At 40.1% G+C, this 17262-nt stretch overlaps 1 protein-coding gene across 1 annotated transcript in view; it reads right to left on the bottom strand.

Annotated features, from left to right (window-relative positions):
- The window catches only part of LOC124622851 (leucine-rich repeat-containing G-protein coupled receptor 4-like), a 414664-nt gene that overhangs the window by 383235 nt on the left and 14167 nt on the right, over positions 1–17262 (bottom strand). The window contains exon 2 of the mRNA XM_047148643.1: positions 5514–5585. Within this exon, the coding sequence (XP_047004599.1) occupies positions 5514–5585 (72 nt within the window). The remainder of the gene's footprint in view (positions 1–5513; positions 5586–17262) is intronic.

Here is a 17262-nt window from a genome sequence, read left to right as displayed (position 1 = left end):
TGAAGTTCCTATAGGACCAAACTGCTAAGGTCATCGGTCCCTAGGATCACACACAACTTAATCTAACTTTAACTAACTTACACTAAGAACAACACACACACCCATGGCTACTCCACGCGGCCACGAGGCTGATCGAGACCATTTTTTGTCGAAAATCAATGGACCGGCACCGCACCATCCCTCCTCTGAAGAAAAAGATAAAAGTCGCATCCTCAGCCGGTGTTTCGGGAGGCTGACGCCGTAACCTCAGCCATGGAAGTCTCATTGTTGCTGTTACGAGGCCAGGCGAAAACAGCTGAGCAGTGTATGTAAATTATGTGATTATGATCATCCACAATGAAGCTCTGTTTCATCCTGCAACATACTATTAAATGAACATTGTTTCTTTCCAGTGTTCTTAGAGTAAAAAAAAAAAAAAATATTACTCATTTATCACTGTATAATACGACTGCTTCTGCGTATTTTGTTTTAGTTCAGTGTGACGAACATAACACATAAGCATCTCTGTCAGAAACTTTGTAACTGAAATTCACATCGTACACACAAAGTTTCGGAAAACAAAAGTGCAATCAATATACAAAGTTCAACGCTTAATATCTACGGGACTTGAGAAGTTACGGACTAAACTCTTTAAACAAGATGCAAATATTGATACAAGGACTGTGCAGCGTGCGATATTTAGATTTTAGATTTTTTACACATGTTCAGATGTGGAATCAACAGTCTCAAACGTGCAGTTTGGACCCTCGGGAACTGTGTTACGTGTTCCTGTACTCAGTTTTGGAATGTTGTGCTGGGAAAAACACTGGTTTCGTGACCTTTGTTTATTAGGATTATTTGATAGTTCCAGTGTCTTCTACTAACACCTTCCGTTTGTATCTATAATAGTCAAACACCCTACGTACGTTATTATTAGTAAATTCTAGGGAAATAAGTTGTGTGAAAAGGAGGAGTGACAGCACATTAAATTTGCGAGAGAAGCATGGGGAAGAAAGTAAGGAATTGTGACTCCCAGAACCTAACCACGAATACATGTATGCTTGGATCTCCTTGCAAATGCTGCCTACAAGGTGACCAGCACTTCTGTGCTCAGGCTTTTGCCACTCTTAGACTGTGGCCCTCATTGCGTTATCCACTATGTAAGGAGAATTTCTGCAAATCTCCATGGGACCCAAGCATATTCGATAGGATTTGTTTCAACAGATATTCGGTTGATTTCTGGCAGCTGGAGGAAGGTGTTCATGATGTAGGTGCAGTGTATTCCAACATTTCCATCCTGAAAGACGTATCTCTCACCGAAATGTTGAGTGTAGGGCTGGAACGTGGGCTGGAGGATACTGTTCCTATATTGAACAAACATCAAATTACCTCAGATAACGATGATATACATCTGGCATTCGCACATGACACTGGCCCGGAACATGGCTGTTCTGTTGTCTTGTAGAGCCTGTGGGACAGTACGTCTGAGACATGTACATTCTCTGACGCTCCATCCACAATGTTCAGATGCCTGTCTTCTCTGTGTAACCTGCAACGGACTGCTGATGTCTGATGGATTGCTGTTTTCGATGTAACCAGATGGACATTGCGGATTGCCCATCTCTGAAATCACACTGAGGGGGGACAAAGGGCCCTCTGTAGGGGTAATAGGCCGTTAGCTATCAATGGGCATTGGGTTTCGCCCATTTTAAGAATTAGGATGATGACTGTAACCTTCCGCTCTGAAGGAAAAGCTGGGTGGATGAAGTTTGTGAGTCACATCCAGATGTTAGATAACATGATATGAACTGACTCAAGAATTTAGAAGACTCTGAAGCAAATCTCAGTCAGTGAAAGTTCCTTTATGTAATTCAGGGTTACATGGGGTAGAGTACAGAGATGCATATGCAGCTTCTGTTTTACACATTCAGTATGTAGCTGGGTAAATATTGGACACTGACGCTCTCTCACAGTGGTTGTGAGGTGTTCAGCAAAAAGGGACAAACCCAAAACTGTTGTCGATCTTCAACGACCTCTTAGACTACAGAACTTGGGCCGCAACTGCATAAAAACTTATCTTTCTGAGGAAGAGACGTAGCAATCCCAGCGTTCCTTTTTATTGCTTTTAATTAGGTAGTGATTCTTTGCACAGAATTACTTAAGAATGATGAGGATAATTTGTAATGGATGTCATTTGAGATGTTGCAGGGCCTTTAGATGCTCCTGAATAGCTGTTTGAGTGTCTTTTATTCACCATGGCACCAGGCAGTAGAAAGGGGGAGAGCAGTTGCAGTAGTGCAGATAACTGCAGAAGAGATATCTCTGACAATTTTGTCGATACTCTGATGGAGATGGGATGAATGTAATAGCAAAGATGTACAACTTTGTTTATTTACTTCCATGACACCCACTCTTTCTGTTTGTATAATAGGTCGTGTTTTAATAATTTTTAAACATGTTACATATTTTCATTGGTTACAAAGTTACATATCAGCATAAAAATAGAAATAATAATATGATGTATGGGCTGCCCAACATGACAGATATGTTGCATGGGAGCAGTTTCGACCTGCCAAAACAAATTGCTTTGCAGGGTAGGCTACATGTCAGGGGCAAGAAATGGAATTCTGGGCCCAGATATCCAAGCTGCATTGTGTGACAGGCATGTCATGTTGGAGTAATGTTGTCCTCGTTCATGGAACTGCTTTGCTTGGTGGCATGGACCATCAGCTCATATTCCCAGTTTTCATAGATGGAACACTGAACATGCACAAGTATTGCAGCCTCCTAACAGATCATCTCCCATGGATGCTAGAAGATGTTCCTCTGCAGACTAGGTGGATCTGTGTTACCAACACCCCCACAGTGCATGAAGTACTGCAGCATGTCTTCATGAATTATGCCCCAATTCTGGACTGGACACAGTGGATGCAGAGGAGGCAAATAAATGATTTTCAACCTCCTGATGTGTAGTAGCCTACACCACATGACAGGTGTGTTGTAGGAGTAGTATCAACTGGCTTCATAGAACTGTGTTGCAGGGGCTACATGTGCCAATGCATATGGCCTGAGACAGGTTGAGATGAAAAAGAAGAGGAGGAGGCAGAGATGGAGAGAGAGGAGAATATTACCAAGGGGAGTTGGGAAAGAGGATATGGTCAGAGTAAGGGAGGAAATAAACAAAGAGAAGGGAGGAGAAGATGAAGAAATAGACAGAGAGGATGAGGTGGACAGAGAGGGAGGAAGAGATGGTCACAAAGAGAGGGAGGAGGAGGTGTGTTTAATATATGTCTTGGAAACATACATGGGAGAAGCTACAGGGGCTAGTTTATACATAAAGTGAATATGTTATGGAATGGCATCAGAGCACATTAGCATTATGTTTATGCTACAGTAATCACTTTTAATATTCATCATTATTGTTTTGTGTTTGAAAAAAGTCTTGGAAAAACATTGGGACTGTTTTGGCATTTTTTTACATTTTATGTGCTACGAACCTCCCTCCAGTGCTCACCTCCTTGTCTCCATAGCCAAGGTGGAACTGGAAGGTGCACCAACGTTGGATTTATGTGGTACTGCAGGTTCTACGTAATGTCTCACTGTGATCTTGGTCATACACACACACACACACACACACACACACACACACACTGTAACTCAATATTAATTCACATCTTCCTCAACACAGATGGATTTGCTAGCACTTCGCTTTCGCCGTTGACACTCCTATGAGGATGCTGTGAAGGATGTGAAGGAGTTTGTGATTGCTGTACTGTGGCAAATTTGTATCTTCATGCTGGGAAATACTATCAGCACCCTAATCTATTTCTGTCATACGTTATTTCTTATAAATTCGTACAATGGTTACACTCTACTGGTTCCCTAATTCCATTACAGGCGTCAAAGATGGGGATAATGCTGGAAGGTGTAATTGTATGACCACACTGCCTTTCCTATTGAACCTGTAATGGTAATCAGGGCTGTGTCGTTTTAGAAAATTTTCTATGCACTGACTACGGTTTATATGGCCGAGCCCTAGGCGTTTTCTATGAAACATGAATAGCTGATAAGGTCTTCGACTTGTTTCACTGTTGTACCAGCCATTCTGCCACGTACCTACTTTCCAGTTGGTTAGTTAGCTAGTTATTTATCTGTTCCTTTGATCAATCTCACGGTAACGTTGTGATGTGGAACGTGTGAAGTGCATGAGAAATGTAGGCATGAATGTAGGTTTTTAAATTTTTTTTTTACTTTTTTCAGGAATTGGGCCTTGGGTGTTACTCTTTGGACAAAGATTCCCTAGACTTTCGTCAAATCCCCTTTACGTGACACATAGGAGGCTGCATGATATCTTATCCTCATATCTACTTGGTGGAGTCCGAGGATCACCATAAAGCGTACAATGGCCAGTTGGATCTTTAAGGAGCCCAGCCTTTTTTTTGGGGGGGGGGGGGGCGGGTGGAATGACAGTAGCAGCTGAAAGAAATAGTTGTCTCAAAGATCGTCGTACAGCGAAAACTGTGGCGAAGTCAGAATTTTAGAGGAAGATTTTGCTACGGGAGGCACTTCCGTGTGTAGGGGCACCATCATTAAGAAGATACAGATCAAGATCGGAAGTGAATTGGTCAGTAAGTAGGCCCCTAATAGACGATGTGGTATTTACCCACAGAGAGGTGTACAGAATGAAATCACGGCATAGGAGAAAAGGTGAGGGGTACAGTTGCCAGGCTAAGGTGGCCATCACGAGATACAAAATGCTCTGCCTGGGAGAAAATATTTGTTGCATATAATAATCTTCGGGTCGTTCGCACTCACGCTTCTATCGCTTCCAGTGTTGTACAGTTGTATGACTTTTTTGTGAGTGAATCATCTCTAAAGGATTATGGCTCTCACATTCTCCCAATCTAACGTCTCCAGACTTCATTATTTGGGGCTATCTTAAAGAGCATATAAGAACAGACGACATACACCGGCAGAATTAAAAATTAATATAAGAACGGAGATTAACAACATTAATTCCAATGTGATTCGCAAAGTAGGTTGAAACGTGATAAACATGTTCGTGTTTGCATTACTGAACAGGACAACCATTCAGCGTTTATGTTATAAGCGATGTGTGTGTGAGGTTGTGAAATAAAACACTTGATTACTTCTAGATGCGCGCGAATTTTTGATCACCATATACTTCTCTAACTCTCTGTTTTTCAGCTTCATCTTCTTGTTCTCCTTCTTGCTTCTTTCGTTTTTTTTCATTCTGTAATTCTGCAGTTCACCTTGGCTCTGACTTATTATAACTTATCTTCTATCTAAAATATATGGTTGCATCTCCGTAGGTAGCTTAAGTCACCGCTAGGTTATCTGCACCACTGCATTAGCAAAGCTGGTAATTGCCTCGTGATTAAGTTCTCGGAGAGAGGTCTTAATTTTAGACTGAATGGCGCTATTTTACTCCTCTCTCTTCTTGCGATAAGAAAAAAAAAATAGCACTGAAATACAGTCACGGCATTGATGAGTAACTATAATGTGGTACTCACAGCTCCTCCAACTCTGGAACCTGAGACAATGTCTCGGCCCTCATGTCTGTGATGTTGTTGCCGCTGAGATCTCTGAAACGAAAAGGGAAACACCGGCTCAATAAATTTCACAGCACAAGTACCTCTACAAAACGGCAATTACAGTTAAAATGTTACTAGATACTGTGTGTGTATTACAGAGAGAGAGAGAGAGAGAGAGAGAGAGAGAGAGAGAGAGAGAGAGAGGAGGGGGGACTGGTAGGACACTGCATTCTTCGTATGTAGTTATTAAGGAAGAGATGGATATTTGTTGTACTGTTTATCAGAAAACTGCATGGAGCCTGCGAACATTATTAGTGACTTTTCATCCAAACCATAGCTGTTAGGACTAGTATCTAGGAAAAATTAACAATATTCATTCAAACTTTTTCTTTTTGTGTGTCATACTGCAAATGTCTCATATACTATGTTACTCTAATTAGAAATCATCTGTAAAATACCTATCTGAATAATCAGCTGTCTCCACTTATGTCTCGTTATTATTCATAATACATTCATAATTTCATTACAACTCATAATTTGCTGTTGCATTCATTGATTAAGATTGTGATAGTAAAATGATAAATTTGAGGTTGTTATTTGTTAAAAATACATTGACATTGTTATTGTCTTGTACACTGCCATTTCATTTGTAAAATTCTAAAATGTGTAGTGGATACTAATCAGGAATTATATCACTGATTTTGTATTTTTTATTTTTGTTTTTTTTTGTTAGTAGGCTTTGATATGTGGATAACGCCTGCATAAGAGAGGCGGTTTTCAGGGATTTCAGTGTTGCGGAGAGCCACAGATTGAGTATTGTTATTGCACACCTAAATAATGAGATTCTTATGTGTGAAGGTGCATTTTTATGGCGGCAACATAGCAAGCTGAGATGATCCATAGTTCGATGAGAGCGTACTATATTGGCATTAAGTGCCGATACTTCTGGTCTAAAATCCGTTGTATTTTTTACTAGCAGTGAACGATGATAATGTGACAATCCATCTTACGTTATCAGAATTCACTAGAGATTTCCATTCAAGTGATTCGAGGTATTCGAAGAAGAATATGAGACGATGCATCAAAAATTCTTAAGTGGAAAGCGCTATTCACTAAGCGAACGAATTTCGTATAAAAAGTAACGTATCACTAATATCTCTAAGTCTCTCCTCATTCTATATGTAGTTGTGATATTCTGTTGTCACCTGATGATGACCTAAGAAGACGAAATCCTGTACGGTAATTAAATAAATAACAGTTGTAGGACATCTGGAACAGGTTTCTGTTTTTGAAATTGCTGTAGTGTTGTGTCAAGCTCTGATTGAGTATTCGGTAGATGTGAGGAAGCTCTCTGATAACAAGATTCAGTAATTGTTTATCTGACCAACAGTATATTTGCAACGTTACTAAACTATGTTTACAACTTGCTGCTCTTCCGTCTGAGTATTCAAATAGCGCGACTGCGATTTGTCAGTCACTTCTAATACTAATGTTTGTATTTTAGAATAAGAGACGTTGTATTTGGGGATGTGTAATTGTAGATTTCATGACGAATGATTCCCTGTGGAAATGTAGTGAACTGACTGACCAGCACATATAGGAAAAGTGGCGGGATAATGAGACATGGGCAATAGGTACAGTATAGACTCTAGGAGTTTAATAGAGCACGTTAGTGTAGCTGCTAATTTCTGATGTGCTTCTTCATGAAAACTCATAGATTTCGGATATTGTTCGATCAGGATTATTGGTGTATAACACACTGGTACCAGCGGCTTAGAAATGTATGATATTTATGCTGCTTTTCCGCGCACTGTTATCAATTGTATGCACAAGCTAAAATAGCATTCAGCAGCAGGTAAGAGGTACTAAGATTCAAAAATAATAATTTAAACATCTGAAACAGCATGTAAAATTTTTTTGTTTGAAGGGTTGTCCTTTATGGCTCAGAAACATGGACTTAGGAGAGCCAGAACGGAAGACTGCACGAGGAAGACCAAGACTTGAGAGCATAAGGTAGATAAAACAAGATGTTGCACTGACAACACACTCTCAATTGGAAAGACTTTCAGAGAATAGGAAAAAGTGGAACTATAATTGCTGCTGACCAATCTACAGATTGAGAACAGAAATAAACAGTGTCTTCAAAGTATAGCAGAACAAACATTATGAGCATATTTTATTTAGGATTTATGTGAGGTTATGGAATAGAACACTTTTGATTATTTTTTGATATGCACAAATGTGTAGTCACCATACACTTCTAAGCCCTTGGGCTTTCTGTTTTTCAGGAACATAATCACCATCCTCCTCTTCTTCTTCTTCTTCTTCTTCTGCTACTTCTCCTTCTTCTTTCTATTCTTCCACTACTTTCCCTTGACCCTAGCATTAATAACTAACGCTGCTCCACTGCTGGATGATAAAGAATCAAACGTTTTAAACAGATGGCATATGTTTTGCCCGTCAGTCTAAATTGTGAACCATAATTACTGTGCTTTATAACGCTTAATTACATATGTATCACTTCTGCATACACTATCTGCATATCTAATTTGTAATTTTTATATTTGTGTCAATTGTTCAAAGATTGTCCCCATCATAAGAGTTACATTTGTTGTGTTTTGTGTGATTATCTCTACTGCAATAATTAAAAATAACAGGATGAAAATGTCATAAAAATCAACATTTAGGTGATTTTTATTACCTAACACTTTTCAGGAGCGTTGTGACTGTAATAAGTACAATATTGGATTCCTGCACAACAGCTCAAATTCAGTAATAATATTTGTGTTAATTTTTTATATACACTAATGTGAATAATGGGTTTTCTGTTGAAAATGAGTTTTATGCTCATTATCTAATGTGGATCGATTCTCTATCTGCTGGAATTGTTTGAAACATCGCAGAAGTGTGATGTAGCTAATGATGCATCGTATGCCTAAATACTAGAAAGTATTTTGCAATGGGTTTGTGGCTCTTTGCGAGTTTGTTTCAAAATTCTTGTTTCTATTGTTTGTTTTTAGCAAAATATTTGACAAAAGAGTATGTTTAAATTATAGTGGAGATCAATGTGGCATTCGAACCAACAAATAAGTGTAGAACAAAATGATAATGAGATGACATTCACATTAGAGCAATGAGAAGGGATTATGTCACTGAACTGTTCGAAGTTGCAGTCATGTGCCAAGTGAGACTTGCGAGTTATTACACTGTCGTAAAGAAAAGATATTTAGATTTTAATAACAGTTTAATAGAGTTAAAAGCGCATATTATTGTGTTTTTTAAACTTACTACTGAAGGTATCATTTTTATTTGTGTGTTGTTCCAGAAAATACGAATAATCGTAAGATCGGGCTGTAGTCGTATTTTTGTTTATGTTTTGGCACAGTTAATTTAGAGAATCCCATTTACTTGTTCTGTTTTTATTTCCAGCAATTTGAGTATAGTGTATTTCTTCATTATTAAGTTCATACTTTCAGAAAGTAGCAAAAATATTACATTGTTTGAGTTAGACATTTTTGCAATAGTAGTTCGTTTAGGCACAGTTTGAGTTTGCGTGTATTAAAAGTTATATTCTATTATAAGTAAATAATTAACAGACATTGTAGTTAGCAGAGTGTTGAGTGATTGTTCTATGTGGAAATAATTAACTTTTTACATTATATCATACATCTGGATTCCTTATGTGCAGTCAAACAGCAGCAAGCAGTTAATAGTCTGTGGTAACCTCAAAGTAGATTTTATAAAGGATTAAGATAGAAAAAAATGATCATTAAATTTAATTTGGATCCTACAATTTGATCTCAGTAATCAAACTTCCAATTTGAATGGTTAAAAACAGAAGCACTGTAATTGATAATATGTCCGTTAGTGAAGCTCAAAGCAAGATGATAATTATTTATCCAGTAACAAACGCTGTCTCTGATCATGATGCACAGTTGAATAGGATCGGTAACAAAGTGCCTTACAGGATGGATACTCCTCAGTGGAAATTAGAATAATTAATGACTTCAGATTAAGTTTTTAAGAAAAGTTTACAAGGCATGGCCTGGGATGAAATTTCTAGTGCACCAAATGCTAACATAAAATTTAATCTATTCCCTGATAAATTCGTGTCATTATTTGAAAATAGCTTTCGGTGTTAGCTATTCTGAAAGGACATTAAATAGGCGTGTAAAAAGCCATGAATCCCTAGAGGGATTAAAGTATCTTGAGAAAGGAAAAGGGAAGTGTATGTGTTGACACGAAGAAGTAGAAATTCTGCAATAGTTGCACGCTACAGAACTATTCAAAATTACTAAGAAAAGGTCTTAAAATTCAAGGAACATGCACATAATGTCAGAAGTCAGTAGTTCCGACAACAGACTTGAGGGTACATGAAATTTAGTGAAACGAGAGACAGAATAACCATCCATAGTACAAGATAAAATCACTACTGAACTGAAAGGAAGGGCTGTAAATGATGAGTCACAGATAGCAAATACATTTAACAGCCGTTTCATAAATGTTGTAGAAAGTATAGGTACAAACATTTCATGAGAACAATCACAGCGGTATGTTAGAAAAGGAACTCACAAACTTTTCCTTCTGAAACTAAGAAAATTATGTATTCTCTCAGAAGTAAAAGCTCACGTGGTACTGACAATTTGTTCCCATATAATATGCCTAGTCTTACCTGACACATGTAATGTATCACCAACTCAAGGCATGTTTTCAGAAAAAGACTCAAATGTGCTGCTGTCAAATCTTATTTAAGAAAGGTGATAGGAAATACGCTGGTAACTACCGGTCTGTTGCACTGTGGACGTCGTTTCCAAAGATTTTTGAGCAGGTAATGTGTTCTGGAATACTTGTAGTATATCACCTGAGTAACAATAACGTCCTCAGCAAATACTGTTTGGAATTTATAAAAGTTGCTCTTCTGAGAATGCCATCTACATGAACACTCACCAAATTTTACAAGTGTACAAAAATAAAATAGAGCCCGCTGATATTTTCTACGATCTATTGAAGGCATTTGACTGTGTAAATTACATTATTCACCTAGGTAAGCTGAAGTTTTATGGGACTGATATTATAGCCAAGCAATGGGTAAAGTCATATTTAATCAAAAGAATGTAGAAAGTTTTACTTCGTAATTCATCTTGTACAATATATCTCTTTAAGGAGCTGAACATTCTTACTGCTGCTTCACGTTACATATATTCCCTCATTAAGTTTGTTGTAAATGATCCACTGTAGTTCAAAAGGAACAATGATGTACATAATTACAATACCAAAAGGAAAAATGACATTTATTATTCAACATTAAGGTTGTCTTCAGCACGAAAATGGTACACAATGCTGCACTTAAAATTTTTGATAACTTACCCAGTGATATAAACTGTGTGACAGACAGCACAATAAAACTTGAAAAAAACTGAGACGTTTCTCCTTGACAAGTCCCATTCTTTAAAAGAATTCCTGTTACAGTTATATGTAAATGCTGGTGGGTAGGAATTACGAACTCACATCAGTATATTTGAAAACAAAAAAGAGTTTTATAAATGTTCAGCATGTAGCCATACCACATCAATACAATTTACGTGCAAATTGATCCTTGGAACATGAGACTAACTAACTGAACAGGCAAAAGATAATTTTCAACTTGTGTGCCGTTGACATATTAGTCACAAGAAGTTTCATCTCAACCACAAGTTCCTCCATACGATTACCAGAAACTAGTATTTTATCCAAAAATATAGGATTATCGTAGAGATGCTAAAGCACGATATGGATTCCAGTTAGCTTCATATCATGCTGGTTTCTCGTTTCATATAATACTGTAATAGAAGCCCCAGACTGATATTCGCCTAATTCAAAAACCATAGGTAATATTTCAAAGCGTCACAATACCGTGGATCTGCAGTTGCCTGTGTGTATATATACAGGGTGTTACAAAAAGGTACGGCCAAACTTTCAGGAAGCATTCCTCACACACACAAATAAAGAAAAGATGTTGTGTGGACATCTGTCCGGAAACGCTTAATTTCCATGTTAGAGCTCATTTTAGTTTCCTCAGTATGTACTGTACTTCCTCGATCCACCGCCAGTTGGCCCAATTGAAGGAAGGTAATGTTGACTTCGGTGCTTGTGTTGACATGCGACTCATTGCTCTACAGTACTAGCATCAAGCACATCAGTACGTAGCATCAATAGGTTAGTGTTCATCACGAACGTGGTTTTGTAGTCAGTGCAATGTTTACAAATGCGGAGTTGGCAGATGCCCATTTCATGTTTGGATTAGCACGGGGCAATAGCCGTGGCGCGGTACGTTTCTATCGAGACAGATTTCCAGAACGAAGGTGTGCCGACAGGAAGGCGTTCGAAGCAATTGATCGGCGTCTTAAGGAGCACGGAACATTCCAGCCTATGACTCGCGACTGGGGAAGATCTAGAACGACGAGGACACCTGCAATGGACGAGGCAATTCTTCGTGCAGTTGACGATAACCCTAATGTCAGTTGCTGCTGTACAAGATAACGTTTACCACGTTACTGTATGGAGAGTGCTACGGTAGAACCAGTTGTTTCTGTACCATGTACAGCGTGTGCAGGCACTATCAGCAGCTGATTGGCCTCCATGGGTACACTTCTGCGAATGGTTCATCCAACAATGTGTCAATCCTCATTTCCGTGCAAATGTTTGCTTTGCGGATGAGGCTTCATTTCAACGTGATCAAATTGTAAATTTTCACAATCAACATGTGTGGGCTGACGAGAATCCGCACGCAATCGTACAATCACGTCATCAACACAGATTTTCTGTGAACGTTTGGGAAGGCATTGTTGGTGATGTCTTGATTGGGCCCCATGTTCTTCCACCTACGCTCAATGGAGCACGTTATCATGATTTCATACGGGATACTCTAACTGTACTGCTAGAACATGTGCCTTTATAAGTACGACACAACATGTGGTTCATGCACGATGGAGCTCCTGCACATTTCAGTCGAAGTGTTCGTACGCTTCTCAACAACAGATTTGGTGACCGACGGATTGGTAGAGGCGGACCAATTCCATGGCCTCCACGGTCTCCTGACCTCAACCCCCTTGACTTCCATTTATGGGGGCATTTGAAAGCTCTTGTCTACGCAACCCCGGTACCAAATGTAGAGACTCTTCGTGCTCGTATTGTGGACGGCTGTGATACAATACGCCATTCTCCAGGGCTGCATCAGCACATCAGGGATTCCATGCGACGGAGGGTGGATGCATGTATCCTCGCTAACGGAGGACATTTTGAACATTTCCTGTATCAAAGTGTTTGAAGTCACGCTGGTACGTTATGTTGCTGTGTGTTTCCATTCCATGATTAATGTGATTTGAAGAGATGTAATAAAATGAGCTCTAAGATGGAAAGTAAGCGTTTCCGGACACATGTCCACATAACATATTTTCTTTCTTTGTGTGTGAGGAATGTTTCCTGAAAGTTTGGCCGTACCTTTTTGTGACACCCTGTATACCCTGCAAATCAACTTAAAGTGTGTACTGCGTGTAACTTTATTACTTCACCCTTTCCAATTCCAGTCGCGAATGGTGCGAGGGAAGAAATGAGTGTTGGTAGTTTGCGTGAGACCAAAATATTTCCAGTTTTCCTTTGTAGACTTGCACTATATTTAGGAGTAAGAAGTATGACGGATGTCTCTTTAAGTAACGTACGCTCTCCGAGTTTAAACAGTAAACCACATAACGGACAACGAATTTCTTACAGCGGAGACGAACAACCATCTCCGTTTACACTTTCGTGCTTACTAAATGGGCACGTGACTGGTTGCTCTTTTTAGGGTCTTCTATATTTCCTCTCTCACTCTTATCGGTAAAGTTCCTAAAGCGAAGAACGGGTATCGCTCTAACGAAGGTTTTGTAAGCTACCTACTTTGTGGGTAGACTACACTTTCTGAACATCTCTGTGAGGCATCTGCCTTTCGTAAGTGACAGTTTAACTTTGAATTGCGCCGTACCCGTACTTGAAATTATTTAATGTCTCCGACTGCTTTCATGCAATCTTGCAATAAAACGATACGAACAAACTGAGGAATCTATAACTTTTCGTAATTTTTGTCGACAGTTTTTATCACTGAAGTCCGCCTCTAGAATGAGCATACATGGCTACAATGCGGATGACCCGGTTTCAGTTCCCGGTAATGCCAGGGATTTTTCCTTGGTGGAAGGACTGGTACTGGGTATACTCGGCCCTGTGAGGTCCACTGAGTAGCTACTCAAACGATTAGTAATGGTTCCAAAGTTAAGAAACTCGATAGCGACCGGGAGAGCGGTGTCCTGACCATGTGCCCTATAATACAGCATCCAATGACGGCATTGGCAGAGGGTGACACAACGGTCAGTAGGGCCCGATTAGCCACCTAGGTCCATAACGAAAAATTACATCTTTTTAATTTACATTTCATCATTGAAAGGCTCCTCCACCTTTTTAAATTTAATCTGAGTACATAATTGATATTTCTTCAGTGTTAATTACCTGAAAATATACTGAGGAGCAAAAGAAACTGGTAAACCTGCCTAATATCGTGTAGTGCCCCCGTAAGCATGCAAAAGTGACTCAGCACGACCTGGTATAGACTCCACTAACGTCTGAAGTAGTGCTGGAGGGAACTGACACCACGAATGCTGCATAGCTGTCCATAAATCCGTAAGAGTAAGAAGTTGTGGAGATCTATTCTGAATAGCACGTTGCAAGGCATTCCAGATATGCCCAATAATGTTCATGTCTGGGGAGTTTGGTGGCCAGCGGAATTGTTTACCCAAAAGGGTGTTCCTAGAGCCACTCTGGAGCAATTATAGACGTGTGGGGTGTAGCATTGTCCTTCTGGAATCTCCCACGTCCGTCGGAATGCACAACTGATATGAATTAATGAAGGTGATCAGACAGGATGCTTACTTAGTGTCACCTGTCACAGTCATATCTAGACGTATCAGGGGTGTAATATCACTCCAACTTCACACGTGTCACATCATTACAGAGCCTCGACCAGCTTGAACAGTCCCTGCTGATATGCAGGGTCCATGGATTCATGAGGTTGTCTCCATAGCCATACACTTCCATCCACTCGATACAATTTGAAACGAGACTCGTCCGACCAGGCAACATGTTTCCAGTCATCAACAGTCCAGTTTCGGTTGTGACTGACCCAGGCGAGGCGTAAAGCTTTGTGTCGTGCAGTCATCGAGGGTACAGGAGTGGGCCTTCGGCTCAGAAAGCGCATATCGATGATGTTTCGTTGAATGGTTCGAGCGCTGATATTTGCTGGTGGTCCAGATTGACATCTCCAGAAGTTTGCGGAAGGGCTGCCCTTCTGTCATGTTGAACGAATCTCTTAAGTCGTCCTTGGTCCTGTTCTTGCAGGATCTTTTTCTGGCCGCAGCGATGTTGGAGATCTGACGTTTTACCGGATTCCTGATAGTCACGGTACACTCGCGACTTGGTCGTTCGGAAAGATCTCCACTTCATCACTACCTCGGAGATGCTGTGAACTAAAACACCACGTTCAAACTGACTTAAATCTTCATAACCGGCCATTGTAGCAGCAGTAACCGATCTACCAAATGCGCCAGACACTTGTCTTACGTACACTTGTCTCCTGCGCAGGAGAGCTTCTGTAAAGTTTGGAAGGTAGGAGACGAGGTACTGGCAGAAGTAAAGCTGTGAGTACCGGGCGTGAGTCGTGCTTCGGTAGCTCAGTTGGTAGAGCACTTGTCCGCGAAAGGCAAAGGTCCCGAGTTCGAGTCTCGGTCGGGCACACAGTTTTAATCTGCCAGGAAGTTTCATCGCAGCGCTATATTCTGCCAGTTTACATAGCTCTGCATTTGAATATGCATGCCTATACCAGTTTCTTTTGCGCTTCAGTGTACATCTAATAATGTGCCTTCCATACCTGCTACGTTGATTGGTAAATTGGTTTGCAACGCAATGACGTTTGCTGTAGTGTACGATCTGTCGTGGGTGTGATCTACTGTAGTCGCAGGATATTTTTGTCTTCATACATTCGCCTTTTATGTAAGATTTCGGCCCATGAATAAATATCAACGCGATCTGACTTTTTGTGAGATGTTCGGGGATGAGGAAGATTTCCATAGTGCAATGGTAAATAAGGGGGAACTTGAACATATATCTAAATAATACATGGCAACAACCAATACACACAAACCTGTTAACACAGCTTGAAAGTGTAGTGAAACATTTCTTCTAGAGACTGTGTGTGCAATGGAGATATAGACTTTATGTCGTATAAAGTCACACCAACATGTAACAGACATTAATAAAAATGGTCACTCTCAATATATTCAGGATCAGCACGCATCTTGAAGTTCTCAGCCGGTCAGACTTACATATTACAAGCTGTAATTTGCATCCAAAGAAATAAATTAATAATCTGCCAAAACCAGTTTGTCAAAATAACGTTTCCATCGAAGCCAGTTAAGTATGGTGCTATGGCTTTAGACAAAAAGCAAGTGAGCACTGACGATGAAAGAGAGAAACAACTGAAAGATTTGAAAGCAAATGAATCACAAGGTCCGGATGGAATCCCAATTCGAATTTACAAAGAGTGCTCTGCGGCACTGGCCCCTGAATTAGCTTGCCTCTCTCGTCCAGCACCAAGTCCAAAGCGACTGGAAAAAAGCGCCAGGGACACCAGTATATAAGAAGGGAAAAAGATCGGACCCGCAAAATCACAGACCAATATCCCTAACTTCTGTTTGCTGCTGAATCCTTGAACATATTCTTTTGACACTGCTGCCTTGGGCATGGATGTGTGTGATGTCCTTAGGTTAGTTAAGTTTGAGTAGTTCTAAGTTCTAGGAGACTGATGATCTCAGATGTTAAGTCCCATAGTCCTCAGAGCCATTTGAAGCATTTGAACCATCTTGAAACTGAGATGCTTATCTCCACGAATCAGCATGGTTTTCGAAAGCATCGCTAGTGCGAAACTCAGCTTACCTTTTTCCAACATGATATACTGAGAACTATGGATGAACGGCAACAGGAATATTCCATATTTCTAGATTTCCGGTAAGCCTTTGACACGCTGCCCCATCGCAGGCTGTTAGCGAAGGTACTAGCATACGGAATAAACTCAGATATAGCAGAACCCAGTATGTTGTCCTCCGCGCCGAGTGTTTATCAGAGACAAGAGTTTCAACAGGAGTGCCCCAGGGAAATGTGATACGAGCGCTGTTGTTCTCTTTATACATAAATGATTTGACGGACAGGGAGGGCAGCATTCTGCGGTTGTTTGCTGACGATGCCGTGGTACACGGTAAGGAGTCGAAGTTTAGCGACTGTCGGAAGGAAGGTAAAAGACGACTTAGATGAAATATCCAGTTGGTATGACGAATGGCAACTAGTCCTAAATGAAGAGAAAATGTAAGGCAATGCGGATGAGTAGGTAGTAATGTTCGGATACGGTATTACTAGTGTCTTGCTTAACACAGTCGTTTAAATATCCGGGAGTAACGTTGCAAACCGATGACGTGGAACGATCATGCGAGAACTGTAGTAGGGAAGGCGAATGGTCGACTTCGGTTTATTGGGAGAATTTTAGGAAAGAGTGGTTCATCTGTAAAAGAGACAGCATATAGAATTCTGGTGGATCCATTCATGAGATTTGCTTGAGTGTTTGGGATATGTACCAGGCCATATTGAAGGAAGACATAGAAGAAATTCAGAGGCA

The sequence above is a fragment of the Schistocerca americana genome, chromosome 7 (assembly GCF_021461395.2).
Source record: "Schistocerca americana isolate TAMUIC-IGC-003095 chromosome 7, iqSchAmer2.1, whole genome shotgun sequence".
Classification (NCBI taxonomy): Eukaryota; Metazoa; Arthropoda; class Insecta; order Orthoptera; family Acrididae; genus Schistocerca; species Schistocerca americana.
Note: the sequence above shows the minus strand (reverse complement) of the source record. Positions and strands in the feature narration are given on the sequence as shown.